The 26,699-nt window shown below is 49.6% G+C and overlaps 1 protein-coding gene across 6 annotated transcripts; it reads left to right on the forward strand.

The window, feature by feature from the left end:
- Positions 1-499: 499 nt before the first annotated feature.
- On the forward strand, positions 500-25,885 carry cica (capicua transcriptional repressor a). Of its 6 annotated transcripts, none has more exons than XM_076139076.1 (22): positions 500-685; positions 4,348-8,030; positions 8,404-8,674; positions 12,594-12,725; positions 13,274-13,424; positions 15,044-15,143; positions 15,251-15,433; positions 15,618-15,744; positions 15,855-16,027; positions 16,492-16,624; positions 17,001-17,083; positions 17,360-18,236; positions 18,669-18,811; positions 19,170-19,327; positions 19,780-20,023; positions 20,162-20,450; positions 20,861-21,042; positions 21,160-21,314; positions 21,777-21,928; positions 22,059-22,196; positions 22,329-22,457; positions 22,600-25,885. In XM_076139076.1, exons 2-22 carry the CDS (start codon positions 4,551-4,553, stop codon positions 22,860-22,862), a joined length of 7,563 nt encoding a protein of 2,520 aa, XP_075995191.1. In that variant the 5' UTR covers positions 500-685; positions 4,348-4,550; the 3' UTR covers positions 22,863-25,885. The 6 variants fall into 6 exon arrangements, with proteins under 6 accessions (XP_075995191.1, XP_075995188.1, XP_075995192.1 ...); XM_076139073.1 differs by having other exon boundaries at positions 501-685; positions 22,059-22,205; positions 22,332-22,457; XM_076139077.1 differs by having other exon boundaries at positions 501-685; positions 22,332-22,457.
- The last annotated feature ends 814 nt before the right edge of the window (positions 25,886-26,699 follow it).

The raw sequence follows: 26,699 nt of genomic DNA on the forward strand, positions 1-26,699 counted from the left end.
GGCAGCATCAATCGGGTTAGAGTGACGATACGACATCGGAGCAGAAATGACAGAATCCATATTTAATCTGGATTTGACAAAGATCTTTACTATTAAATATGATAAATGTCAGATTTCACTTTTGAGGGATTTCTGCCTCCATTTAAGAGGAGGGAGCGTCTACGCCCCTGTTCACATGTCCACAGACAGATGGAGGCAGAGACAGGCAGGCAGACAGACAGACAGACAGGCAGACAGAGGGACAGACAGCTCTCATCCCTGTCCTGACCGCCTGTGTGAGTCGGGGACACGCCCACTGACGCCCATTGGTCGCCGCAGCCTCGCTCTCCCAACAGCTGTTCTGTGTTTTCCCACACCGCCATTGGCCGCCGCGCGCTGCCCGTCAAATTTACTTTGACGTGTGGCTCCGCCTCCTCCGCGGCTCGGCGCCACCCCATTGGCTACTGTACGCGTTCGTGCTCGCCGATTGGCCGCGCCGGCTGGTTGTCAAGGCTTTGGGGCTTCATTCACCATTTTGCGACTGTAGTGTAGAATGTACAGGACAGTAGTTTTTCCTCCTTTTAAGTTGCTTTGCAGGAAAAACATGAACGGCCCCTTATCGGCAGCTGCGGTCGACTAACCACCCTGCCCTATTTTAACCCGCGGACTCCGCAGAGAGGCACCCCGGGCTCGTGTTTGTGCTCCGGTGAGTATTAGCTGCCCACAAATCTTCCTCCTGCAGCACTGCAGTGGAGCTTGTTGTGCTTCGGCCGAGCTGCTAACATTCTACATGTTTACCGGGACCGTAAACAGCGTTTGCAGTCGGTTCCGTCGCTATATTTCCCGATATCTGGACGACCTACGGAGAGGAATAGAGGGCGGACTGGTTGTCTCCGGCGAAAAAAGGGAGCGGTGGCTTGACATAGTGAGCTTGAAACTTTTCCACTAGAAATATATTCAACGCCATAACTGCTGTTGGACTTCCTAGAACAACTGTTATTCCCCTGCGTTGTAATAAATCCCGAACAGCTCTCCTCTGTTTGACGCTCTTCTCTCTAACAATGACACCATTTCTTCCTCTTTTCCACGATTCAACGTGGCTGTCTGGACGCGTCCGTGTTTTGGGGGCTTTGCGGGCCTTCTCCTCCTCGGACGAGTTTGTGGCCACTTTCCTCCTCTCGGTTCTCGTTTGTTACGATCGCAATAAGGCGAGCGACGTTTACGGTCGACACCAAGTTGTCTCCGGCTACATTCTAAAGCGACTGTCACTTTAACACGAGCAAAATAACACACTTTGCTCGCCGTTTGTGTGTAGACGTGGAGTGGATTGTCAAAGTTCCGTGTTTCATCTGTTTTGCCCACTTTGTCCGTGTCATGCAAAGAGGGAATACGGGTCGTAGCCGTGATATTAGAGGTTAATATGCACGCTAAACCGGCGATTTCCCGGTGACGGTGAGTGCAGGGTTTCCAAGCGGCCTTGTGTGTAGTTGCGGCCTGGTGCTGCACGCCTCGGCCTGCTGCTGTGTTGTGGAGTAAAACTGGTAGTAATCGCGGTACTACGAGGGCTTGACACATACGCGGTACTAAACCAGAGGTGACGACATCCCCCTGTTTGCATTGTGCTCTTTGGGCCTTGTGTAGAGATAAAGTTAACAGCTGCTTTCTACTTTAGGTTATTATTATGTCAAAGGTATTTATACACACACACACACACATATACACTCACACACACACGCCAGTCATTACGAAAAAAAACACTACTAGTCATTCTGGTGGAGACTTTAGAGAGGTGCGGTGCAGGTAGAATTCAGCTTGGTTGAAGGTCATAAAATGAAATGCAAACCGTTGGAAAGCGTTTAGAAAACAGCACAGCGGGCTGAAGAAGAAGTGCTGTCTGCCAGAAAGCACAATCTGTAAGGTTCACACAAGCTCAGCATGTGACACTGTGGGAATATTGTCGTGAATTCATGAGAGATTTGGCACGAAAAACAGAATTGTGAAGGGCGGAATTGTGCATATTAAAGCGTGTGTGTAGTGTAGTTATCAGTGTATTACCTGGATTTTGTTGCATGTTGCTAAAAAGGGTTCTCACTTTGTTTTAGCAGTCAGGTGAGGTTGAGACTGAATGAGTGTTAGTTACCTGCACCTGAACTGCAACTTAAATGATATTTAGCCAGTAAAAAAGGGCAGAAGTTCATGTTTGATTGAACCTACAGAGCCTATACTGTGTGATTATTAATGATTATTGATGAAGGATTATTTGTATGAATGAATGTCAGCCTATAGTGGAGCGTAGCCTCGTCTGCACACACAATCCAGGTGCAGTGAGGTTACCCTGTGTCTGGCTGATTGAAAGTTATCCAGGGTGAAGCGTATAGAGAGCCACTATAGTTCCATACGGGGCTTTCTCGCTCTAAATTTCACTGCGAGGGGTGTGAGTTGCGTCAGTTTGTCTTTAAGCTGTTATCTCTGGGCCCATGACTCTGACACCAGCTGTTGTACACACCGCACTACTCGGTAAACACACGTAGCACACTTCTATCGTGACCAAGTAAGGCAGGCTGCCAGGTTATTTTATGGTGGCTGCGCTACGGCTGTCTGTCCTAAATAGGGATTTACATATAGCACAGTGATGACTGTTAGGTCTGCAGGCCAGCTATCATCACATAAATGTTTTCTGTGTGTGCGTGGCCTTGAGACAGGCGGCACTCATCTCTGGAAATGGATTTCTCTCTCTCTGGCCGATATGATGTGGCAGATATGAAAAGGACCTGAATGAATGCGAGTCTTCACTGGCAGACAAACACAGAGGCAGCTAAAGGGAACAGAGACACGCAGAAAGACAGACAGACAGACAGAGAGAGAGAGAGAGAGACAGACAGCCTGGTGGGAGGACAGATGTAGAAATGTGAACAGACAGTCTGACTTACAAAGTGACCGACAGTGAAACAATCACAGAAAAGTAAAGCCGGCACTATTTTGGTAGAATGTGACAACGAATTTCCGAGCCGGGCGAGCAGGGAGAGAGAGAACCAATCTACAAAAAGACAACCAAGAATGTAGGGGGTGTTGTGAATCCTACTACACACTTGTTGACGTCTCTCTGACACTCCCAGCTCTGTAGAGACTATTGTATTGGAAGAAACGAGGCAGAGCACACAGCTGCTAGGACTTGAGGCAAGTCCCGCGCGTATCAGCCACACAGCAAACAAACCAGTTAAATGACAACAGTCCCCGTTCAAGCCCCGATGTCAGCAAAATCAATCTGCTTTACTCTCTAAATGGAGGCATAACCGTGAATGAGTCCAGTGTAGAAAAAGGTTGTACTTTGAATGACTGGGGTGGCCAAGAGTGATATTGAATGACTCTTCTGTGGGATAACAATTGTTTGGGGGCAACTCTGCTATTTTGGACGGGCTAGAGCTCGAAGAAGAAGAGTGAGACAGACCGGACGGAGAGGCGAAGGCGAGAGAGGGAGAGAGACAAGCGGCCGAGATGAATATTCGAGAGAAAATACAGAGATTAGAATGAAATTGTAATCGTAGCAAAGAGAGAAGAAGGGAAGAAAAAGTAACAGGAAGTTAGGTAATGGTCTTCCACAGGAAATGGAGATTGTAGGGGCGGTTTGACTCTGCTTTGAAATACATAGATAAAGGTTGCCATCGAGAGAGAGAGAGAGGAGTGATAGAGAGAGGGAGGGAGAGAGAGAGAGAGAGAGAGAGAGAGAAAGAGGGAGGGTTTCAATATGCGAGTGAACAAGGAATTCCCCCGCCTCTACTGCCCAGGCCAAGAAGTCGTGTGGGTGTGTGTGTGTGTGTGTGTGTGTGCGTGCGTATGAGAGAGTGAGTGAGTGAGTGTGTGCCTTTTTAGAGAGTGCATGCAAAGGCTTGTCTGGGCAAGCACTTGCAAAGCGCTTCTCACTATTTCCATACAGTGTTCCTCGACCTACGTTGTATTTACTCTACAATATCTCCTCTCGCTCTCTACATGTCCCTGATATGGATGTAGGCTCTGTGTAATGTGAGTAGACGTTGGCGTTACATAATGAATTAATGTGTACTGAATTTGTGGATGAGTCATAATCATTACTACTCTAATACTATGGTGCACCATTTTTGTTTCCACTCGTTTAATTTTTATGGCCGTTATTTACTCGCCGCTTGCAGTCAAAAGCTTTTATTTTGTCCTGCTTTTATTCTGGATTACCTCAAATTTACCACATTGTTGAATTTTGTTTTTTATTTAGTCATTTATGCCTGTTGGGGTTCTGAAATGAGTGTGTACGGTCGTGCATCGAAGGCCCTTTGTGCACAGCTAATTGTGTTTACCACATGAGTAACTGTGTTCCCTGGTCCCCCCCTCTTTCAGAGTCTCTGGAATAAGGTTGCCAAGTACTGAAGTCGTGCAACGAAGACGAGACAGGATGAGAGAAAGAAGTCCCGGCAGAGGAGGAAAATAAGAAGAAAGGGGAACAAGGAAACGCGAAGCATAGAGAGAGGAACGGCACGGAGAATCTCTGGGATAAATAAATAAAAAGACTTGTTTGAAGGAACGGAAAGCTAGATGAAAAGATGAAGCCAATAAAGAAGCGCTCTCCCCCCTCCACTCGGGCCAAGGGGGGAAAACGTCGCGGAGTAGGCGACGCTCCAGAAGGAGGGGAGAAAAGAGACTCAGACGAGAATAGAGACAGAAGCAGGTCCCACAAAAATCAGACTCCCTCCTCCACTTCGTCTAATTCAGACTCCTCTCAGGCCGACTCTGTCAGGACGCGGTCCACTCCAGAGCGGGAGGAGCTTCATAGGGACAACCAAGGGCTCTCGGAGACAACAGTATCACTTGTGATGGATTGTGGGAAATCCTTCAATGATAGAGCAGGGAGTTTGGCTGTGAGCGGCGGCAGCCACTGTGACTCCAGTGGTAGCAGTAGTAGTAACAGTAGTACGCCAAGCGCCAACAACAGCCCCAACCCTTCCTCCAACCGAAAAACAGCCACCTTCAAGGCACGCATTCCCAAGAAGAAGTACACATCTGAACACTGCTCGTCTGTTGCTGCTGGTAACCACAGTAACATCGCCTCCAGCACTCCCCCACCTCTGCCTCCGAGCAGCGCCGGTCACCCTGTGATCAACCAGGCGTCGTCGGGATCGGGAAGTGACGTCAGCTCTTCGTACCCGGACAGCAACAGTCAGAGCCGGAGCCTGATGGAGGAGTTTCACTGCAGGACCACGAGCAGGGAAGCACCTCACAACGGTTCGCCGGGACCCCCTACACTGTCACTGGGAGTGGAGAGGGAGAGATTGGGCGGTATGGAGGCGGTGAGAGATCCAGAGCGAGTCTCTCCCAGCCTCTTGCCCCGCTGCTCCTCCACAGATACTGCCAGTGAGCACTCAGCTGACCTGGAGGTGGTGGGCGATTCACACCCACACACCAAGACTTCTGCACATGCACAATCAGGTCTCTCTGATGCATTTGCCGACGCCTTGGCCAAAGGACTGAAGAACCAGCGTGTCCTCGCCCGTCTGTTCAGAAGAATAGGCGACGAGGAGGCGGCAGGTGAGAGAAGGGATAGAAATTTGGACTCTGTATTCCGCGCCGGGGTCGTCCGCAAGGTCAGCGGTGAGTACGGAAGCTTAGAGGTCCAGCTGAACGGGGAGAAGTCGCTATGCTGTTATCCATACAGACATGACAGCCCTCCAGGGGTGGTGGACATTATTCTTGATGCCCCGCCACCTGGTGCCCACATCATACCCATAAACACCCGTGTCTGCGTGCCGTTTGGCAGTGACAATGGCAGTGATGGACAGTGGCAGTGGTACCGGGAAGGCCTGGTGACCCAGGTGGACACACACCCAGCAGTTGCCAATCCTTATCGTGTCCTGCTCTCTGAGGACAAAGCCCCCTCTGTGGAGGACGAGGCAGCTGGCAGGGTCGCAGCAGGTGCCCCCCAGGCCGTTTGGGTGTCCAGACAGACTCTCCGGCTTCTGGTGCCACCTTGGGACCTGGACTTTCCCTCAGGTGGAGTAAAAGACGAAGAGATTGTTAGAGAAAAGGAGAGAGAGCGGGAGGACAGGGAGGAGATGGAGGTGGAGTCAGAACTGTGTCATCTGAGCCGTGTAATGGCCCCTGGCATCGGGTCGATGTTGGGGAGAGGATTGTCCTACCCCAGCATGGTCACTGTCTCCTCCTCGGCCCCAATCATCACCTCTCCAGTGACCCCGGCCTCGGTGCTCACGCTGGCTCCTGGCAGAGAGTGGGAGATAGAGAAAGATCTGGAGAGTGAGAGGGAGCACCAGAGGCAGCAGGAGAGAGAACGAGAAAGGGAGAACAATGCAATACTGCTGCTGCAGCAACAACAGCAGCAGCACCACCACCCATGCATGCCACTGACCCCCGAAGAAGACATGGAGGTGTCTCACTTCAACATGGTTCCCATGGGGACAATCATACCAGGGGCCAAAGCCATGGCAGTGACCCAACACCGCCACATCCTGTCTAAGCCCCCACCCGGCTACCTCAGCCCCCACCTGTCTGTGGTGCGGGGCATTGGGATCCCCTCGGCCCACCTGACCTTGAATCCCCACCCCCCTCCATCACCTGTCCTACTAGGTCTTGATCCAGCAGCAGCAGCAGCTGCGGTGGCCGGAGCTGTACTCGCCACCCCACAACTCCCGCCTCTCCCTCCCATGTCCTCCTCCACCCCGTCTTCCTCCAGAGGAGAGAAAGCCTCAGGAGGAGGTTCTTCAGGGGGGGGAACAGGAGGTGGTTCTGGTTCTGGTTCAGCCTCGTCTTCTTCCTCACGTTCTCGCACCCCACTGACAGCTGCCCAGCAGAAGTATAAGAAGGGAGATGTGGTCTGCACACCAACGGGCATCCGCAAGAAGTTCAACGGGAAGCAGTGGAGAAGGCTGTGCTCCAGGGAGGGCTGCTCCAAAGAGTCCCAGCGACGGGGGTACTGCTCCAGACACCTCTCCATGAGGACCAAGGAGATGGAGGCCAGTGGAGGTGGCCGGGAACGCGGTGGAGCCAGCAGCACGGGGACTCTTACACCATCTGATCTCCGCTTAGGTGGGGGGAGAGCCAGTTCAGAGTTTGACTGGGATGAGACATCACGGGAGAGCAGTGAGGCCAGCAGCCGAGGAGGAGACTCTCGTCCTCGGCTCGTCCTCCCTTCCTTGCTCCCCCAAGACCTCTCTCGGTTTGATTTTGATGAGTGTGAGGCAGCGACCATGCTGGTCTCCCTGGGGAGCTCCCGCTCAGGCACACCTTCTTTCTCTCCCATCTCCAACCAGTCACCTTTCTCCCCCACCCCGTCGCCCTCGCCCTCACCCCTCTTTGGGTTCCGCCCTGCAAATTTCAGCCCCATCACTGCTTCTGCCTCGCTTACCCCTCGCCGCCACCGCCAGCTGAGTGGCACTAAGATGGGCACACCAGGCACTGAACGAGAACGCCACCTGTCTGGCATCGTATCCACGTTTCAGACCAACCTTACCTTCACTGTGCCCATGAGCCCCAGCAAGAGGAAGCTGGATGTCCATCCACCTCCCCCCTTGCCTGTAGTCCAGGACTACCACACTAAGCCAGAGCAGCAGCTTGTGACAGGAGGTTTACTGGGAGACCCGGCCTTGGGCCACAACCCGGCTGCCTTCAGAGTCCTCTCCCCCCAGAGTCAGCCCACCACCCCTTCCTCGCTCTCCTTCCCTCGGCCCCGCAGCGCCACCAGCAGACCTCCATCCTCCGCTGCCTCCACGCCTCCACCCATGCTGGTCTCACCTACTCCTCCATCCCCGCTGCCTCAGGAACCGTCCCCACGTCGCATCGTTCCCCTCCGAGACTCCCCGGTCATTGTCCGCAACCCAGATGTCCCCCTGGCTAAGTTCTCTGACGGACCGTCGGGGAGGAGAGAGAGAACCAGATCCAGGGAGCACAGCCAGCCCCAGCACATGGCTCCCCCCGGACTGCAGGCCCCCGTCCCCATCAACGGAGCGGCTTCCAATGGTGCAGTTCTCCTGCGTAACCCCACATCCACACTGGTCTTGGTCACCTCCACCTCAGTAAGTCTGCAAATGATAAAAATCCTTTCTTGATGTATATTAATATTTGCTCTCCTGTCAGCTACAGCCATCGATTTTGATTGATCTGCCATATACGGTGCCATATACATTTCCCCCCAAAAACACATCGCATTATCCTGACTAGCAGGAAACACGCACTGAGACAGGAAGTTCCTCTTTCATAGTTATTATCCAAGATGACAGAAACAAATGACAACAAAAACATGAAACAAATTGAATCAACTAAATCAGAATGAACAAACAAGCGTCCAGTATCCAGACGTGCAGCCTGGTACACAGTCATACTGTAATGTACCAGCCTTGTTGATTTGTCAGCATAGGTATCTAAGACACTGTGTTCCTCTCCTCCCAGTCCCTGACTCCAGCCACAGCTGTACACACCGCTCTGTCCAGCCCCGCCACCCTGGGGTCAGTATCCACCTCCTGCAGCTCCGCCCTGTCCTCCTCCGGGGGCAGGGAGAGGGAGAGGAAACCCGAGGGACACCCAGACGCCTCTGGAGGGGCGCTGCCACAGCCGGTCGCTTGTCACCCTACGCCAACCGCCCTGCTGCCTCTCATACTGCCGGCCGAGTCGCCCCACCCTGCGCCGCGCAAGGAAATCATCATGGGACGCCCGGGGACAGGTAAGAAGCCACGGGGTGGAGGAGGGGAAACGGGGTGGAAGCTCAGGGCACGGCAGCCTTGACCCTTGTTCTCCTCAGATCCAGATTCTGCTGAGCCACACTTCTGCTAGACTGTAAAGTAGGAATGGATACGCACGCACCGAAGCTAATGTACTCTATCCCTCGTACTTCTCTCTTACATGACGGCTCTAGTGTTACAGGAGCATCATCAGAGTGCTGTGGCTCTGACACTTCGCTCATGCACACCTTACTATGCTTTGGTTTCAGGCTTTGTTTGTTGCCCTCTTCATCAGCTTTTTAAAGACACATCAGCCTTTTCTGGGAGTGGCTTTACTGAGCTTCATTGTGAAAGTGGCAAACACGCCGAGGTTTGGATTTATATTCAATACTAACACACCATCATGCACAGTAGAGAAAACAAGAATACGACTTGTTTTTCAGTATTAGAATAAGGATTGTAGCAAAGTGTTCAGCCACGGTGGAGTTATGCACGCTGTGTTTTCTAAGGATCCGTGATATGAAATGTTTCTCGGCTCATTGTGCTCCACGCAAAGTGTAAGAAAATCAGCACTGAGCAATAGAGGTGCTTGAGTTCAATATATAATCTTGTTTCCATGCCAACCCTTCAATTTTCTATACTCATTTCACTTGCTAGAAGGGATTGTTAGTTTTGAATGTACGTCTCTATTGAAGTTGTGTCTTGTGTGTCAGCTTGACTCAGACTACGCTTCCTAAAGCTGAAATCTCTGTTTGACTCATTTGTGCCGGAGAGTCACGTTTGGCAATTATGTTTGCTTTACAGTTCATATTCACCTTGGCCGACCAGAGAGTTGATACATATTCAAGTCAGATGACATAATGCTCCCTGTTCCTCCTCAGTCACTGTGGGCTTTCAGGTGCTTCACATGGATGTAATTGAAACTCCAGGAAGATGAGTGGCAACAGATTCAGATTAGCGATGAGGAGTTCTTTAGAAATCTTTATTTGAATTTCCCGTAACCTCTTTTTACAAATTCTCAGTTCTTAGTTGACATAAGGAGGATGACTTTAGAGTGAAGCGAGATGAAGTGGAGAGAGTCTGAAATATTAGTTACTATGCAACCGCACAGATCTGCAGTCTCTTCTGACATGTGGTGAGTAAACGGCTGTGCGTACACTACGTCTAGGCGGTGTCACTTTGTGTGTGTGTGTGTGTGTGCATGCTTGCGTGCGTAAGTGTGTGAGATAAGGGCTGGTACACTGAAACTTTAAAAGGCATGTCAAAAGGATATTGACAAGTCCAGACATGCCAGACTGAGAGCACGAGTGCAGGGACAGTCGACGCCTCCTCAGGCTCGCGTACAAACACACACACACACACACACACACTCGCCTCAGAGACACTTGTCTCCGTGTTCCAGACAATCAACAACCTCAGGCGGGGCATCAAGGGCAAGTCCAGCGTGATGTGAATGTGTTTCATCCCTCTCAGCAGAAAAAGGAGTAATCCTATTGCCAGCGTGTTGTCATGGATACACAGTTTCCGGCGGTCGAATTAGTGCAGTAAGGCATTGAGGCTTGAGCTGATTACAGGAGCGCGCCCTTTCTTTTCTCTCCTCGCGCCGCCGCTGATAGCAGCCTGTGCTTGTAAGCGTAACGTTTCCCCAGATATACATTTTTAAAAACACTTAGAGCTACAACGAGCTCAGAAACAAACACGGGCGGAGGGAGGGAGGAAGGAGGGAGGGAGGGAGGGAGGGAGGGAGGGAGGGAGGGAGGGAGGGAGGGAGGCCCCCATGGCTGAGGTCTCACCTAAATATAGCCGCTGAAGTGCAGCTGCATTAGCATCAGAAGTTTCATTACTGCATCCTTTGACTACATCTGCAGCGTTGGAGGATGAACCCTGAGATCAGCGCTCAGACACGCTCGCCTCTCGCCTCTCGCCTCTCGCCTAAGCAGTGTGTTATTGCTTTTACACCCACAGGAGAAATGATTTGCAAAGTTGTGTGGTGGTAGGTGCAGAGCAAAGTGGCATCTGCACTGCTGGCTGTCAGATAGATCCACTGTGTGTTCTTACTCTAAGCATTCAGACAGCTGCTCCTCCCATCAGGCCCTCTTCTCTCACACTGCTGCTTCTTCCTCATCATTTCTTTGTCAGCACTTGTGTCAGCAGATTGAGACTGTTGGAAGTTTTTCTGATATGTACCACAGCTCACTACTGTTACTGCTTAAGTTGAATCAGTCATTCAGTCAGTCAGTCAGTCTGTCTCTGTGTCAGCACGTCCTGCAAATGTTTGGGAAACTCAAAGTCTATTTGTTAACGACCTTGTAAATATTCAAATGCATTCTTTCGTTTTGGCGCCATGTAAAATATTTTTTCACACACAGGGAAGTGGAGGTGAGGCAGAGTTGGAAATGCAACAATTGTGTGTAGTAATTGTTCTCTGACCTGAACCCCAGGGGAGAACAGCGTTAGTTTGAGTTCCTAAGTAGTTTTTCTTACATTATGCACTCGTGTTCTTGTGTGGTGACATTCTGCCTCCCATGTTTGCTCTCATAGCAGCGCAGGACAGGAGGAGTTCATGCTGCTGGATGGCCCTCGTCTCTCAAAACATGTCATTTCCTGTTGTTCTTTCACTTCACTCTCCAGTCCCAGAACTGTATTTAGTGAAATTCACTCGAAAAACTCTCTTCCAACACCAGCAGTGCTTGTTTCATAGTTAAAAGCTCAGGGAATCATTGATGAAGTCATGCAGGTAATCAACATGTTTAGGTTTGTTCAGTGGAGATTACAGCGGCTGCCGCTTGGCGTGGAGCCTGACCTCTGACCTCTGACTCTCCAGGGAAGGAGGAAGGAGTAGAGAGAACTTCCATATGACCGTCATATCATTACTATTATCTCAGTCATAGTAGTCACAGTGACCGGTGATGATGATGATGATGAGTACAACAGTTGAATAAGTGTCACTCCTCCAGTTCCCTATAATCACACACCAGCAGTTAGTAGGGCAAAGGTCAAAACACACTGATAATACTACAGTGAGCGTTTAACAGAGAACTTCTTAGAGGGTTTAATGTGATTTTAAGCCTCTTCAGTACATCCGTGACTGTTCCAACTCTGTCTCCAGCTCAGGATGTCCATTTTGAATTCACCATAGTTTGCTATAAATAGATCATTTTCATACTTTATTTAAAAATGATTTGAGGAAATGGGAAACGGACATTGCACAGCCGGTGTGAGTGTGTGTGTGTGTGTGTGTCCGTCCACTCGCCCAGGCCTCGGTGCAGCAAGAGTGGAATGTTTGTTTGTGTGAGTAGTAAAGGCGGAGTAAGACTAAAGGCATTTGCCCACGTCACAGTTGTAAAGAGGTGTAATAGTAATGGAGTTAAGTGTACAGAATAAGCTGCTGTCCCGTGGTGGTTTAGGTTGGGTTAGAGCCGTTAGCACAGTGCGATGAGCCGTTAGCACAGCTGTGGCTCAACGTCACCGTATCTCCTGTAAAATGGTGACTGACGCAGACGCAGTCCAGAGTCCGCAGCTGGGCTACGGTGCGGCGGTCTAGACGGCCGGCAGTCTGGAGTCTTAAAGCTCTGAGGATAAAGTCACAGATTTCCTCATCACACCGCAGAAACACGTGACCCTTCAGTGTGTATTATCCTGAGGGATGAGTGTGTGTGTGTGTGTGTGTGTGTGTGTGGGGCAGAGGAGTGACTGAACACTCCATTCATGGTCTGTGGTCTCTGGCAGCTTCTGCTAAAGTGCTGACTGACAATCACATCACATAGGATTCCACATTCTGCCAGAGGGAACGACCACCGCCTTCACTGTTCACTCCCTGGTGCCGAGATGCATGAGAGTAAATGACATTCTACTCTTTGCCTCTTCTCTCTCTCCTCTTCCTCCTCTTCCTCTCCTCTCCCTTCCTCGCTGTTCCCACAGTTTGGACCAATGTGGAGCCTCGGTCCGTGCCAGTGTTCCCTTGGCATTCACTGGTCCCTTTCCTGGAGCCCAGCCAATCAGGAGCAGCTGCCCAGCCCGCCGACGGCCAACAGCTCGTCAGTCAGGGCAAAGGTAGTAAATGACCACACAGCTTTGCTTTGCTTTGCTTCGCTCCGGACACGACATCATCTTTTCTGTTCTTACCCAGGAGGAGGAAGCACAGGAGACCAAATGTGGGTTTCAGTGTTTGTGCAGGAAACGCTGCCCACACATCCCAAATACTTAGAACAACTACACAACTACACCGCTCAAGTATGAGTGATCACTGGAGGAGCAGACTCTCGGTCTTTCCCAAAATGACTCCACTCATTCACTGTTGTTCTAAAATAGACACTCCAAAACATCAGAATCACTTTAGAATCACTTTATTATGGGCCATTTCTGTATTTGTTCTTTATTTTACTATTTCCATTAAGCTGTTGACTTCTTATGAGGCATGAAGAGACGTACAATCTCACCTTTTTGCTGGATTATCTCTGATATTATTGTAAGACATGATGGAACCCTGCACAGCCTCGTTCGAGCCACAAACATCCCAGTTACATTCACATGTGTACCTAAAGTGTGTATGTTTGTCTAAATGACTCCCGTGCTGAACTCTCCTCTCCCCTCGTGTTCAGAGCCTCGCTGCGGCGTGGCCCTGGTGAGCGACGGCCGCACCGGCCCCCCGGACGAGCGGGGGTCTCCGTCTCGCCCCACCCCGGCCAACGACAACGCTCCCACAGAAAGGAGCGGGGCCGACAGCGAGACGGAGAGCGACACCGACGACCCGTGAGTTGTATTTCCTCCTTCTGGTTTTTTTGTCTTCCTCTCTGATGTAATCAACCCGTGATTGGAATTGTAAAATGTCTTGAATCTTACGCCTTAGTGCAACCAGAGTTCCCCTTTCAGCAAAATAAAGCTCAGAGTGTCTCAGCGGGACATTGTGGTGTTTTTCTGTCGGTGTTACAGCAATATTTGGGCCCCTGGAAACCAGACAAGATAAGGAAAATGGCGCATCGGGGGCAAATCCCTCGATCGAGCACAGGCCGACAGAGCAGCGCCGCTCTAGGTTACATAGAAGAGCATTGATTTATATCTTTGTGTTACACATTCGTTATCTCTCTGACGCTGCTCCGTCTCTGTCTGCATGTTTGTCTGCTTGTTCTCTCTCCATACGGGACATTTGATCGGCGCTTTACGACAAAGTTACAGGGCTTTTTTTGCTATTTTTTGTAAGGTTGTGGATCTATTATGAAGCCAGCCGCTCACCTCACAAAGTAAACGTTTCTGGTTCACACTGCGTTCTTCTGGTCGGCCTCAGGCTTAGTTTACTGTCTGTGTTCAACTGGGGCTGATGGAAACCAGGTCACTTCCCAATTTAACACCTTTCAGCTTTTAAAAAATAGAATTATTTACTGTATTTCATTCTTCTGTAGGCCTGAATCTTAGAAAAGGAGTAATGACTTAACAATTCTTCTACTGCTCTCATTTAAAAACCCGCAGCGATGTGTTTACATATCGACAACTGCCATCACACATGTGTTACACCAATGTTTGCCGTCTTTCCTCTACAACTGCTTGTGCTTGTGTGTGTGTGTGTGTGTGTGTATGTGTGCGTGTGACTCAGCAGAGTAATTGCAGCTTGTGTGCCGGCCAGTCTTTCTCTGTTTTCTCAGTTTGAGTCATCGCCTTCACAAACCAGAAGGAGGTGAAGCTCGAGCAGCAGCAGCAGCAGCAGCGGTGAAATCCACCTCTGACGGCAGAACTCAGAAGTAGCTGACAGAATAGAATGTGTTTTCCGGCAGCTGTGTGCATCAATGTATGTCTGGCGAGATGTTGATACGGCGCACTGTGCTCATTCTACTCAGTCTCAAGCTGTGTCTCCACGTCTGGCTGGGTTATTGCTCTTTCAGTGTGACTCAGACAGGCTGTGCGGCTGTCTGGCTAGTAGTGTGGTTTTCAATGTTTTCAGGGTCACCGTGCTTACAAAGGCTGCCGTCGGCGAGAAAGAAAAGCTTCAGCGATGCTAGAAAAAGGAAGGAAAAAAGTGTCATCTTCATGTAGTCAGAGTTTGCTCTGTTACAGAAGCAAAGGTTCAGACTTTCTCTGTGCCAACTCGCAGCTTAGAGAGACTTTCCCTCTGCCAGTGTCTGTTTTTCTGCTTTCTTTAAGAATTGGCAAAGTTTAGTCAAGGTTAATTTAACACCAACAGATTCTTACAAACCGACTTCGGTCTGGATTCACTGATATGCTGGTTATAATAGTGATTTAATAGACTATTCAGCTGCTCCATGAGGTCACACAGGCTTGGAACTCCTGATGTTGCCAACAGACCACAGCGTTTCTGAGCATCCTTGATTTAGCGCGGCAGGTAGATTCTTTAACCTGATCTTTCCTGGTGACTGTAGGTTCTCCCCCGGCGTGGCCAACGACCCAGCACCCTCCAGCGGCCCCACCAAGAGACGCACACAGTCCCTCAGCGCCCTGCCCAGGGATGCAGACAGGAAGGTCAGTCCACTGAACACATTGTGGAATAGGCAAAGACAAAGAACTTGACTGTGTTATTGTAAGTGTCACTCAGCAGCACCCTCATAAACATCTGCCCGTCTCTCCAGAGGGAGAAGGACCACATCCGCCGCCCCATGAATGCATTCATGATCTTCAGTAAGCGACACCGGGCCTTGGTGCACCAACGACATCCCAACCAGGACAACCGGACTGTCAGCAAGATCCTGGGGGAGTGGTGGTACGCCCTGGGGCCCAACGAGAAGCAGCAGTACCACGATCTGGCCTTCCAGGTACAGACACGCTCTTCGATTTCTGATCATCATCATCATCCCTTCCCCCTGTACAGAGCCATGTATAGTCTCAACCCCACATTCAGCGAGATCCAGCAACACCAGGTTGTCTGGAATTAACAGGAGACCTAATGTGGAACCTGGGTGGAGAGAAAACACAAAGACGCCATCTGTTCTCTTCCAGGTGAAGGAGGCCCACTTCAGAGCCCACCCAGACTGGAAGTGGTGCAACAAAGACAGAAGGAAATCACTGTCAGAGGGCCGAGGGACGCCAAAGGAACCACGGGAGAGGAGCATGTCAGAGAGCATAGGTGTGTGTGTGTGTGTGTGTGTGTTTGTGTGTGTGTTAATATTAGGTTGGATTTTGTTTTGTAGAATGGAAGTTTGTATCGATTCCCTTTTTCTCTCCTCTCCTCTGCAGAGGCTCAGTCAGAGTCGCCGGTGCCGGAGGTAAAGGGCGGAGGCTCAAACTGGCCGGGGGCGGCGGAGCGTCGAGGGGGGATGTTTGCGGGGCAGCACAGCCGTCCCAGAGCGTTTTCCCAGAGTGCCGTGCACACCCTGGAGCAGAAGGAGAGACAAAGAGACCTGGTGAAGGTATAACATCTGAGTCTTCATCTTAAAGGCTATAAACAAACCCGGGAGATCAGATGCCCTTCACGCTGCAAAGCATTCTGGGGGAACTTGTTCGGGGTTGTTTTTGCGTGAGCCGTTGCTGTTAAAAGCCGGCCGAAAGCTCTGGGGGAGCTCAGCCTCCGACTTCAAAGGTTTCCCTCTCTACTTTCTTGTTGCCTTTGAAGGTTGTAAAACTGTGATGTTTGCTTCTCCAGTGGTAATCACCGAGGAGTCGGCCCGCATGTGAGGCCTTTTGTTTGTTAAAGGCATTAATTTAGCGCCGACGGCAAACGCACAGTTTGTACTCGGAACAACGTACCGGTTAACTTTCAGAATTTGTACTTTTTTGCTTTTGTATTTGCGCTGCAGTTGCGTGTTTGTAAAACTCTGTGTGTGCGCTCTGTCAATTTACTTTGGTGTCGTTTCAATTTTCTCTCCCGTGTCAGGAGGACAGCGGCCAGACTTTGTTTCGCAACAGGGCCCCTCCTCCGCTGTACCAGGGCGGGGCTAGTGAGGACGTGACCAGCGACGAAGAGCGCATGGTCATCTGTGAGGAAGAGGGGGATGATGACGTCATGGGTGAGTTAGTTGAGCAGCGGGGCGACATAACGGTTCACCGGGCCTCGTTGAAGGAAGTGAATGTGGTTTGCAGGAATGTCTGAGGTCCATTGTTCCAGCAGTTCCAGCAGCACTGTTCTTGTCTTTATCATCGACAAAGAAGCTTCTTAGAACAATGGCCACATAATGAGCAACATGCTCGATGATGATGCTGCCCATTAGTTCAGCAGAATACTCTATCCAAATTGCCGTCGCTTCAATTGCAAATGAAGCCGCTTCCAGCAAGTAGCCCTATCCGAGTGCTCGCTATTGGAAAGCTGCGTTTAATTCTCTTTTTGTTGTGAATGCGTCTGCGATGTGGTGAGTAACTCCTCTCTCGTCTGTGTCTCCTTCTCAGAGGATTCGTGTGCTGAAGGATCCATTGACCTCAAGTGTAAAGAGAGGGTGACAGACAGTGATGAAGATGAGCCAGACGGACAGGTAGGGACACAGACCACCTGAGCTTCAATCAGTCCTCGTTTAGTCGCCTCTCTGTGATTCTGAGACATCGAGCTCAGGATGTTTAGTCTGAATGAGTCCTGATCTGCACTGTGTCTCTACTATGAGGTAGACATTGAAATTGATTGTGGATAAGTCATCAGTCAGATAAGGTAGATCTTAGTTTACAATGTAAAGCTTTTCTATTTTTGAAATCGAAAGTGTTCAGGAGGAGAATGATTGAATCTCTTGTCTGTCTGCCTCTCCTCCTCCATGCAGCCCGGCTTCCAGTCAGTGGTTCATTCCTCCCTCCCCTCCTCCTCTCCGTCTACTCCTCACTTCGACTCCACCTCGGCAAAAGGGAATGTGGGAGGAGGCGGCGCTGAAGATGACTCTGAGAGGAAGACGAGGAGAAGCACAGATGGCGAAGATGAGGGCAGCGTCGGTGGATCCAAGAGAGAGGAAGCGGCGCCGGCGGCCGCGGGAGAAGCCGGTGCAGACGGGCGAGTCGTCTCTCTGTGTATCGCAGCCTCAACACCCAGCACCCAGGCCCCCCTCTCTCTGGCCCAGCAGGGTCTGACCCAGGTCCTCAGCGCCGTCCGTATGGCCCCGGCCGCTGTGACCAACGTGCTGCGACCCATCGCCAGCACGCCCGTCTCCATCGCCAGCAAGCCACTGGAGGGGGCCGTCACCTTCAGCCCCCAGGACAACAAAGCCACCCTTCTGATTGGAGGAGGTGGATCTCAGCAGCTGCCAGTCACTGCAGGGGGTGGGTACTTGTCCTCATCCTCCTCCCTGAGTCCACTCAGTGTAAGCGCCGTGGGGGTCGGCGGCCTGGTCACTAGCCTAGTTCTGGGAGGGGCCCAACCTGTGCAGCTCCTGACCCCACAGCCGTCTCAGCTCCCTTTGCTCCAGCCTCAGCTCCACCCCTCCGCCGCCTTGCTCACGCCTCCCGCCGGCCCCAAGCCGGTACCGCAGGTCCAGTACATCCTGCCCAGCGAGAGCCCTTCCTCCCCTCAGCTCGCCCATCAGCATACCGGCCTCCTCTCCCTGCCCTCCGCCCTCTCCTCCACCCTGCCCATCAATGCTTCCCTGGCCAATGGCGTGCACTCAGGGGCGGGGATCAGATTTGCGTCAGTCAGCCCCGGGACCAGAGGTGAGACAGTAAGCAAGGATAGACCGACAGAAAAGAGAAATCCTCTTACTGATTTCACCCGACCACATCTCATTTCCCAGCTTTCTTTTCTCTGGAAACTGTAAATAGATTTGATTGGCTTACATAAAGAGGAGATGAATGATAGACAGGACGGCTGGAGGAGAATACTGTTGGATGCTCGCCACCCACCTATGGCTTCATCACTTTCTATTCATAAAGAGTCAGAAGCAAAACAAAACAGCTCTGCCTTGTTATCTGCAGCATATTTCCCTGGTATCAGAAGCTGAGATGTCCTCTTTGTCTCAGTTTGTCTCCCGCCCACCCGTGGTTGCCGTGGCGTCCTCACCTCTCCTTGTATGACTTGATTCATCTGCTCCCGGTGCTGAGTGATTTAATTCTCTCCCCGTCTCCCTTCTTTTTCTCGCTCATTAGTCCAAACCCAGTCACCGGTCTTGCAGAGCAAGATGTTGGTTCCCATGGCAACAGTGAGAACAGGGTCTACTCCTCCTCATCCTTCCATTTCCCTGGTGGCTCCGCCTCTTCCTGTGCAGAACGGCCCCCCGACAGGAAACAAGGTAGGAAAAGTCAACGCAGTGCAACAAGTGTCAACCGCATTAAAGGCACAGTACGTAAAGACCATGCAGCTGTGGCAGGGGATGATGTCATAGATCCACAACAACATCTGCAGCGACAACATGTGTGTGTGTGTGTGATAGGAAACTATCAATAACACAAAGCTGGTGGTGTGAAAAGAACATCTGTAGGAAGTGTTTGATTTGATTTCCTGTCGTCTGCGGCGTGTTTGCTTCTTTTTGACTCATCAGATGTAAACTAATACATTTAAAACAAATTCCCTCTTCATCGTTAGAGGCCTCAGACCCAGTGTGCTGCTGACACACTCATGTTGTCTACATGTACTCCTCCTCTCTGTAGATCATCCAGCTCACTCCCATGCCTGTTGTCCAGACCAACGTTCACCCGAGCGGAGCAGCGGTGCATCCTGGGAGTCCCTTTCCTGTTTCCGTAGCAACGATGATGGCTCCCTGTGCCACGCCGCCACAGACCGTTCTGCTGACCACTCCGCCCACCCGGTCAGTAACACAGACCTTCCGGCTGAATGGCAACTTACGTCTTCTTGACTCAGTGTTTGATTCATTGCTCAGCGACGCCTCACTGAAACCAGATCTCCACTTTCAGGAGGTCATAACATTTATTTATTCCATGCCTTAAAAGTCTGTCTCCTGGAGCTGTGTGCACCATGACACTGACTTTGGAGATTTTCAGTCTCAGTTTACCAAGTTTGCCGAGGTCAGAGGAGGTGTGTGTGTGTGTGTGTGTGTGTGTGTGTGTGTGTGTGTGTGTGTGTGTGTGTGTGTGTGTGTGTGTGTGTGTGTGTGTGTGTGTGTGTGTGTGTGTGTGTGTGTGTGTGTGTGTGTGTGTGTTACAGTTACTCACAGTTCTCTGAGTTCCACAGTTAGACTGCGTTCACATTACCTCACCATGTATTTGGAGTTTGGACACTCATATCTCTCCTCTCCCGCAGGATCACATATGTCCAGTCGAGCCCGGGTTTGGCCACTGCAACAGTGCCACAGGCCCCGCCCCCTCCAGGCCCCGCCTATCTCCCATCGCCTCTCGCCACTCTGGGCTTCACAGCCATCGCCCCGGCTGGGCAAACCCTGGTCCAGCCAATCGTTGGTCCAAAGCCACTGCTCGCTCCGGCTCTGCCCATGAGCTGTCAATCACAGACTCCCTCTTGCCAGGCACCAGCAGCCGCTGGCCGACAGGTGAGACCACAGACGGTTATGAGGTCAGACAGTAAACATGGCTGGCTGTCTAAAGTGCATTTCAGACAGACGGTGTCTAGACCATGGTGGAGACGGTGTCTTTGTCCAACTGTAATCTGTCTCTGTCTGCCTCCTCAGGTCGTAACTGCAATCTACCCCGCCCCAACCGTTACGCTGGCAACAGGTGTGGTCTCCTTGACCACCGTGCCGGCGGCCCTGGCGACGCCAGCGCAGGGCGCGGTGAACCCGGCCTCTCCTTTGTCAACCGGGGTGCAGGGGTCACCCAAGCCCCTGTGTGTGTCTGTGGAGCTGGAGCACAAGGTGGAGGTGAAGAGGGAGTTCAAGACAGATGTGGGGACGGAGGAAGGAGAGCAGGGGATGACCGGTAGTGCAATTAACTCCTTCATGGCCACTCATGCAACAACAGGTACGGGATGTTCACGCACTGTTACATTCTGTTATTATGTTTCTGTATCATATTTCAGTCATGGGTTTGACACTATGAGTCCAAAATGTGTGATTTAGCCCACAAAAAATGTTTACGCCAACAAATGATCGAGGATATTTTAAGGGCATAAACGTTTTCCCTTTACATAATATATGAAAGCTGCCACCTGTCTGGAGAGGAGAGCAGTGTGTGTGTGTGTGTGTGTGTGTGTGTGTGTAACTCTCCTCTGCCTCCACGTCACGTCTCTACCGCTCACTTACCACAGAGCTAGTCTACAAATATCACTTAACTCTCTGTGGTTTGGCACAAGACTCTATGCTGCTGTTTGTAAATGTGCTTCAGCTGAGTAGAATGTGTGTGTGTGTGTGTGTGTGTGTGTGTGTGTGCAGTCAAAGAAGAGGACGGAGGTCAGCGGCACATCAAGGAGGAAAACCTGAGAGACGGCTACGGCAGAGACATCCGGGCCGAGGTGGACGGGGAGCATGAGAGAGGGATGAAGGAGAGCAATGAAAGGAGGAGAGGCAGAGAGACGGAGAGGGAGGAGCACAGCATGAGCGACAGCAGCAAAGAGGTGAGACAGGCTCCGTTCAGTTACTCCTCCATTGATATGAGACGTCTGAGAACAGTGTTTCATCAGCCAGTCTCTCTCTCTCTCTCACCCTCTCTCTCTCTCTCTCTCTCTCTCTAGGCTGGACCTCGTTCTCCCCCTCCGCTGCCCTCAGGTCTGGACCCTCCTCTTCCTCATCCTCCTCTTCCTCCAGCAGAAAGAGAGCCTGCCTCCTCCTCAAAGAAGATTAAGTTCCGCCCGCCGCCACTCAAAAAGACCCCCGACTCTGTTGACAAGTACGTGGACAACATATTAGAGTGTGTTGGTGTGTGATGGGATCTCCATGAAGGTTTCATTTCATTGAGATGTTGGAGTTGTAATCTCGTCCCTCCTCACAGCACAAGTGTGAGACGAGCTTCTCCAAAACAAAAAAACAAAGCCCAGTCTTGGCGTCACGCATCGGTGAAATCTGTGCCAAGGCAAAATTAAACAAGTTTGGCTTGCTGACTCGGTGATAAGCCATGTTTCCTTTATTTAAGCTGTTTACTATTTCCGAGATGAGAGAGTGCTGAGGGATGAAGATGGCTCTGTTGCTCAGACTGGACTGCAGCCTGACACGCTCTCTATTCCCTCTGTGTGTGTGTGTGTGTGTGTGTGTGTGTGTGTGTGTGTGTGTGTGTGTGTGTGTGTGTGTGTGTGTGTGTGTGTGTGTGTGTGTGTGTGTGTGTGTGTGTGTGTGTGTGTGTGTGTGTGTGCAGGGTTCTGTCAGGGACGTACTTTGAGGAGCGTTTTGCAGAGCTTCCCGAGTTTAACCCCGAGGAGGTCCTTCCCTCGCCCACCCTGCAGAGTCTGGCCACCTCACCCAGAGCCATCCTGGGGAGCTACCGCAAGAAGAGACGCAACTCCACAGGTGAGACGGAGACAGAAGCGTGTCAGAGAACACGGTGCTTCCTCCTCTACTGGACTTCTACCCTGACTCTTTGCTCTCTCTCCCTTTTTATCTTTGTCCTCCTCTTCCTCCTCCTTAATTCTCCCACCAGAGATGGAGCTGACGGCAGAGGAACCCAGCTCGCCAAGGAGGAAGACCCGTCGTCTGTCCAGCTGCAGCTCAGAGCCCAACACCCCCAAGAGTGCCGCCAAGTGTGAGGGAGAGATCTTCACCTTCGATAGAGCAGCAGGTACAGCAGGTGACAGAGCCGCTCCACTCTTTAAACCTAACTGTACTGACAGTTGTCAACTACCGAGAGAAGCATTACAGAAAGATGTGGCTTCTTGTAAGAACCTGTACTGACAGCTCTGTGATGTTCAAGCAGGTACGGAGGCAGACGATCTTCTAGGAGACTTGGATCGCGTCCCCTACTCGTCTTTGCGTAGGACATTGGATCAACGCCGGGCCCTGGTTATGCAGCTCTTCCAGGAACACGGCTTCTTTCCTTCAGGTAAACCACCACTGAACTTTATGCCACACTGTAATTGTGCTGAAACAATTCATCAATCAATTGAACGTCATTTGACAGCAAAATAATGCACAATTTGTTTTCCTCCTCTTTCCCTTCCACTCCCCTTCCTTCCTCCATCCAGCCCAGGCCACTGCTGCCTTCCAGGCGCGGTACTCGGACACCTTCCCCACAAAGGTGTGCCTGCAGCTGAAGATCCGCGAAGTCCGTCAGAAGATCATGCAGACGGCTACGCCCGGAGCTGCAGAGCCCGGTGTGTCCATGGAGGCCATCCCAGCTGTGTCCCACGGCTACTCCTTCAATCAATCGGCTTCAGATGACACAGGGGCGGAGCAGCAAGGAGAGACGGGTCAAAGCCCGGAGGAGCCCAAAAGTGAAGGATCATAGGCTGGAGTGGATGAGAAATTGGGAAAAAACATGGAAAGGAGTAGAGAAAGAGAGAGAGAGAGAGAGAGAGAGGAGTGTGTTATCCCCATCACATGTCCATGTATGTGTTAAACCCAGACTGTGGATCAGCAGCAGAATCACTCTCCTGGCTCTATTCTCCACTGGACTCGGGCAGAATTACATCAGATTAGTCACAAATATCCAGTCTACTCGAGGTGCACCTGATTTGTCTTATCAAACATTTTGAAAAGCCTCAAAGTTGACAAATTACATGCAAGACATGATGAGTCACGTGCTCCTTTAGGTCCTTTTCTTTAGTATGGAGAATTCCGTTTGGTTGTGTGTTTGCCCAGGTCTGCCGTCAGCACATTTCTACAGTATAGTTTATAATTTGACACACAGACTCTGGTACACACTCTCTATCTCTCTGGCACACACACACACACAAAAAGCCTGGTGCATATTTAACCTCCAGCGTGCACATGTCACATAAATACACACACACACACGCACACACACACACATAAACCCTTACCAAATCAGACTGTTACTCTTGGTTGGCAGTCCCCTGGAGCTGCCACCCAGGACCACGATACACAAAGGCACTTTGTCACTTATTGTGCAGATGCAGTTTGCTGTTGCCAGCCGGCCCTCAGATGCCATTGACTTGACCTCCTTCTCTCCCTTCCACTCCTCAGCACAGTGGATGAGACAAAAACACAACCCCAATGACCTCCACTGATATTCCACAGCCCCTCGATGCTGCAAGCCAGACAGCACACATGCACACACACACACACACACACACACACACACACACACACAATGCATGGATATATCTGTGCAATGTGTGCACCTACACAAATACACGCACACACCTAGTCAACCCTGGTTTGACCAAGCCATTGGCCTGCACAGTTTTTAGTGATTGTAGTGAGAGAGAGAGAAACTCAAAGCATGAATACTCTTTGTTCCCGCACAACATAAAGAAGGCGGGAGTTGGGATTTAGTGTGACCAATCTTTGCACCTTCATTTATTGCCATTTTGACAGACTGTGTCCTCATTGGCTGGAGCAGATTGTAGTATACTGTATGTCTGTATGTATGTATGGGGGTCCCCCCCCCACAATGGTGTGGACAAGCACCGTAAAAAGAGATTATGTAAGAAGACTGTCGGTTGTGAAACTCGGAGGAATCAACATTAAGTCAGACACTGAGCGGCTCCCAACAGAGCGCAGAGAAAAGGCAGAGGAAGAAACTGGATGGTGTTCATTGTTTGGAAGTTTCATATTCCGCTGATAACAACAATGAATGAGGACAACAACAACGTGACAAACTTACCATCAGAGAAATAATAGAATTTTTAACCAAACTTCTCTGAATCTCCCAGTGGATATGATGTTGCTTTCTCTTGTTATTGTTGCTGTGGAAATAACCAGTTTTACTGTGGCCTGTTTTTCTCTTGTGGCTCTATGGTGTTTCTTCTCCAGCATAAAAAAAACACAACAAAAAAGACTTTGGACAAAGAAGGGGACAAATTCAGTCTCTGGCCCCCCCCACTTTTAATTGTACTAGGGGCGGATCTCCCCCTCCCCTTCCCTCCGGTTTCTCACCAGACACAGCGATGAAGGGGAGCAGGGGAGTTTGGTGTTTTGTAAAATGTTGAAATCAGGTGTTTGCACAATTTGTGCGGCCCAGCTCCTTTGGGTCCGCCGCAAGTTAAATCAGGAAAGTATTGTTTTTAGAGATTGTTTTAGAAAAACTAATAATCTTGTTCCATATGTTATCAACCACCTTTTCCTCCCCCCCCTGTCACCCCCAGCCTCTCTTATCTCACCCCTGTCCCCTCAGGTCTTTACCTCCTTCCTGTATTTGTTCCCCGCTCCCACCCCATCACCCTCAAGTGTTAGAAAGTGCCCTTAAGCACTGGTCCCGGGTCAAGCGCTATGTAGCTCAGGATGGTTCTGGTTAGGGTTAGTTCAGGGAAAGCAGATCCTAGACCAGCCCTGGAGGGCAGTCTCTAGAGCCCTCCCCTCCTCCCTCTCGTCTCGACACTTTATCCTTTCCCATCAAATGGTGCAATAGGACATTTATTTTTTTGGAAATGGGTGGGTTATCTTGTTTTTGGGGGACGGCTCTGTGCCATAGATATTGAATCAAGTACAAGTCAGTCAATCCGATGAATGAACTGTTGTGATACTATCTATAGTTATGGTTAAAAAAACAAACAAAACAAAAAAGAATGACACAATTATCGTTGAAGAGATAGAAAGCATAACTTACTAAAAGTCAAAGACAATTTTTCGAATAGCACTTTTTGGCTCTTTGCTTCCTCGGTGAAGAGTGGGGGTAGTTATTATTGTGGGTATCTCTTTTATTTGTCTGTATACAGTTGGATGTGTGAAAAATATATATATTTCCATATATGTGCATTTAGGTCTGTGTCTGGGTGTGTGTGTATGTTTTAGCACATGCATGTAGTGTGTTAACATGACCAACCTCTGGTTCTTTCACCACTCAGCAACATTATCAATATTCTATTTTTCCTTCCATGTATTATACATTCTATATTCTACTCTAGAGACAGTATTTTTATAGTCACCATGACTATTTTGTCTGCCATCTTGACTGTTATCAAATCGATCTGATTCAGGATAGATATGAAACATACATATATTCAGGATATATGATATACAGTATAAATATATAAATATACAGTATACTGTATATAAATACACACAGGTAATAGAAGACTATCAAATCACATCTATTTTGAGTTAGGCTTGCAATGTGTTCATCTGCATGCATGTGCAATCATATGCACGCATGCACACACACACAGACATACGTGCATACACACATGTATGCGTGTACACTGTATGATTGTGCTTAAAAATAAACTGTCCTTACTTTGGAGAAGGAATTCTAGGATGAGCGAGGTGAGTGTTATCTCATAAACAGGCATGTTGACCATGTGCAATATTTCTAAACAACAAAAAACTAAATATTGAAAATATTAAAGATCTAACACAATTTGTTTCGTCCTGGGATTTATTTCAAACTGATGAGGTGGAGCAGTGTTGTGTGCTTCATCACTTATTTCTACTAAACTGCCTGTTTGTAGTGTAGTGGTCTTGTGGCATCAACACACTTTTGAAAAGTTGAGATGCATAGATATCCAGTGACCGTGAGATAACTTCCTGATTAATGCAAAATCTCAATAATAATAACAATAACCGGAATAAATGCAATCTATTGATCTGTTGGAACCTATTGTATGGATGAAAATGTTAATGAATATACAAAGGGGCTGCCATTCGAGTGCATTATCTCAACCAAGGCCAAACAATTCTACAATTATGAATCATGATGAAATTTAAGGTTGATGAGTAAACCTGTTAATTATAATTACATACAGTTGATGAGTAATACAATACCAATATGCTTTTTTAAAATATCACAAACACCTAGTGGCAAAACATAATCAATGTATCACTTCATTGTAACAGCCTTTAAAATTGCTTACAATGCCAACAACTACGTGCACGTTTTTTTTAGAAGATGAGTCCGTGTAATTATTAACACTATTGTCGTATGAATTAAAATATTATCTGTAGTAATGTAGTTTCCAAAGTGCAAAATTTGTAATAAGACTAATTTACACCTGCATTAATGTTTGTACCATCAAAGCTTAATTAATTATTATTGATTGCTTTACTGATTATTTTAGCTGCATAAACGTGTTGTCGTTTTATTTCTTATATATAGTGTGACTCCTTCCCTTCTCTGGCCTACATACGCTCTGTTTGTCCGTGTTAATTCTGTAGTTGTTTTGGT

The sequence above is a fragment of the Genypterus blacodes genome, unplaced genomic scaffold (genome assembly GCF_046128005.1).
Source record: "Genypterus blacodes isolate CSIRO-AG114 ecotype Tasmania unplaced genomic scaffold, CSIRO-AGI_Gbla_v1 ptg000438l_1, whole genome shotgun sequence".
Taxonomy (NCBI): domain Eukaryota; kingdom Metazoa; phylum Chordata; class Actinopteri; order Ophidiiformes; family Ophidiidae; genus Genypterus; species Genypterus blacodes.

Bases quoted from the DNA above. Each gene is read 5' to 3' on its own strand.
- cica (XM_076139073.1), top strand. From the start codon at position 4,551: ATGAAGCCAATAAAGAAGCGCTCTCCCCCCTCCACTCGGGCCAAGGGG. The intron at 20,451-20,860 runs GTACGGGATGTT...GTGTGTGTGCAG, and splicing joins GGCCACTCATGCAACAACAG to TCAAAGAAGAGGACGGAGGT. The intron at 21,315-21,776 runs GTACGTGGACAA...GTGTGTGTGCAG, and splicing joins ACCCCCGACTCTGTTGACAA to GGTTCTGTCAGGGACGTACT.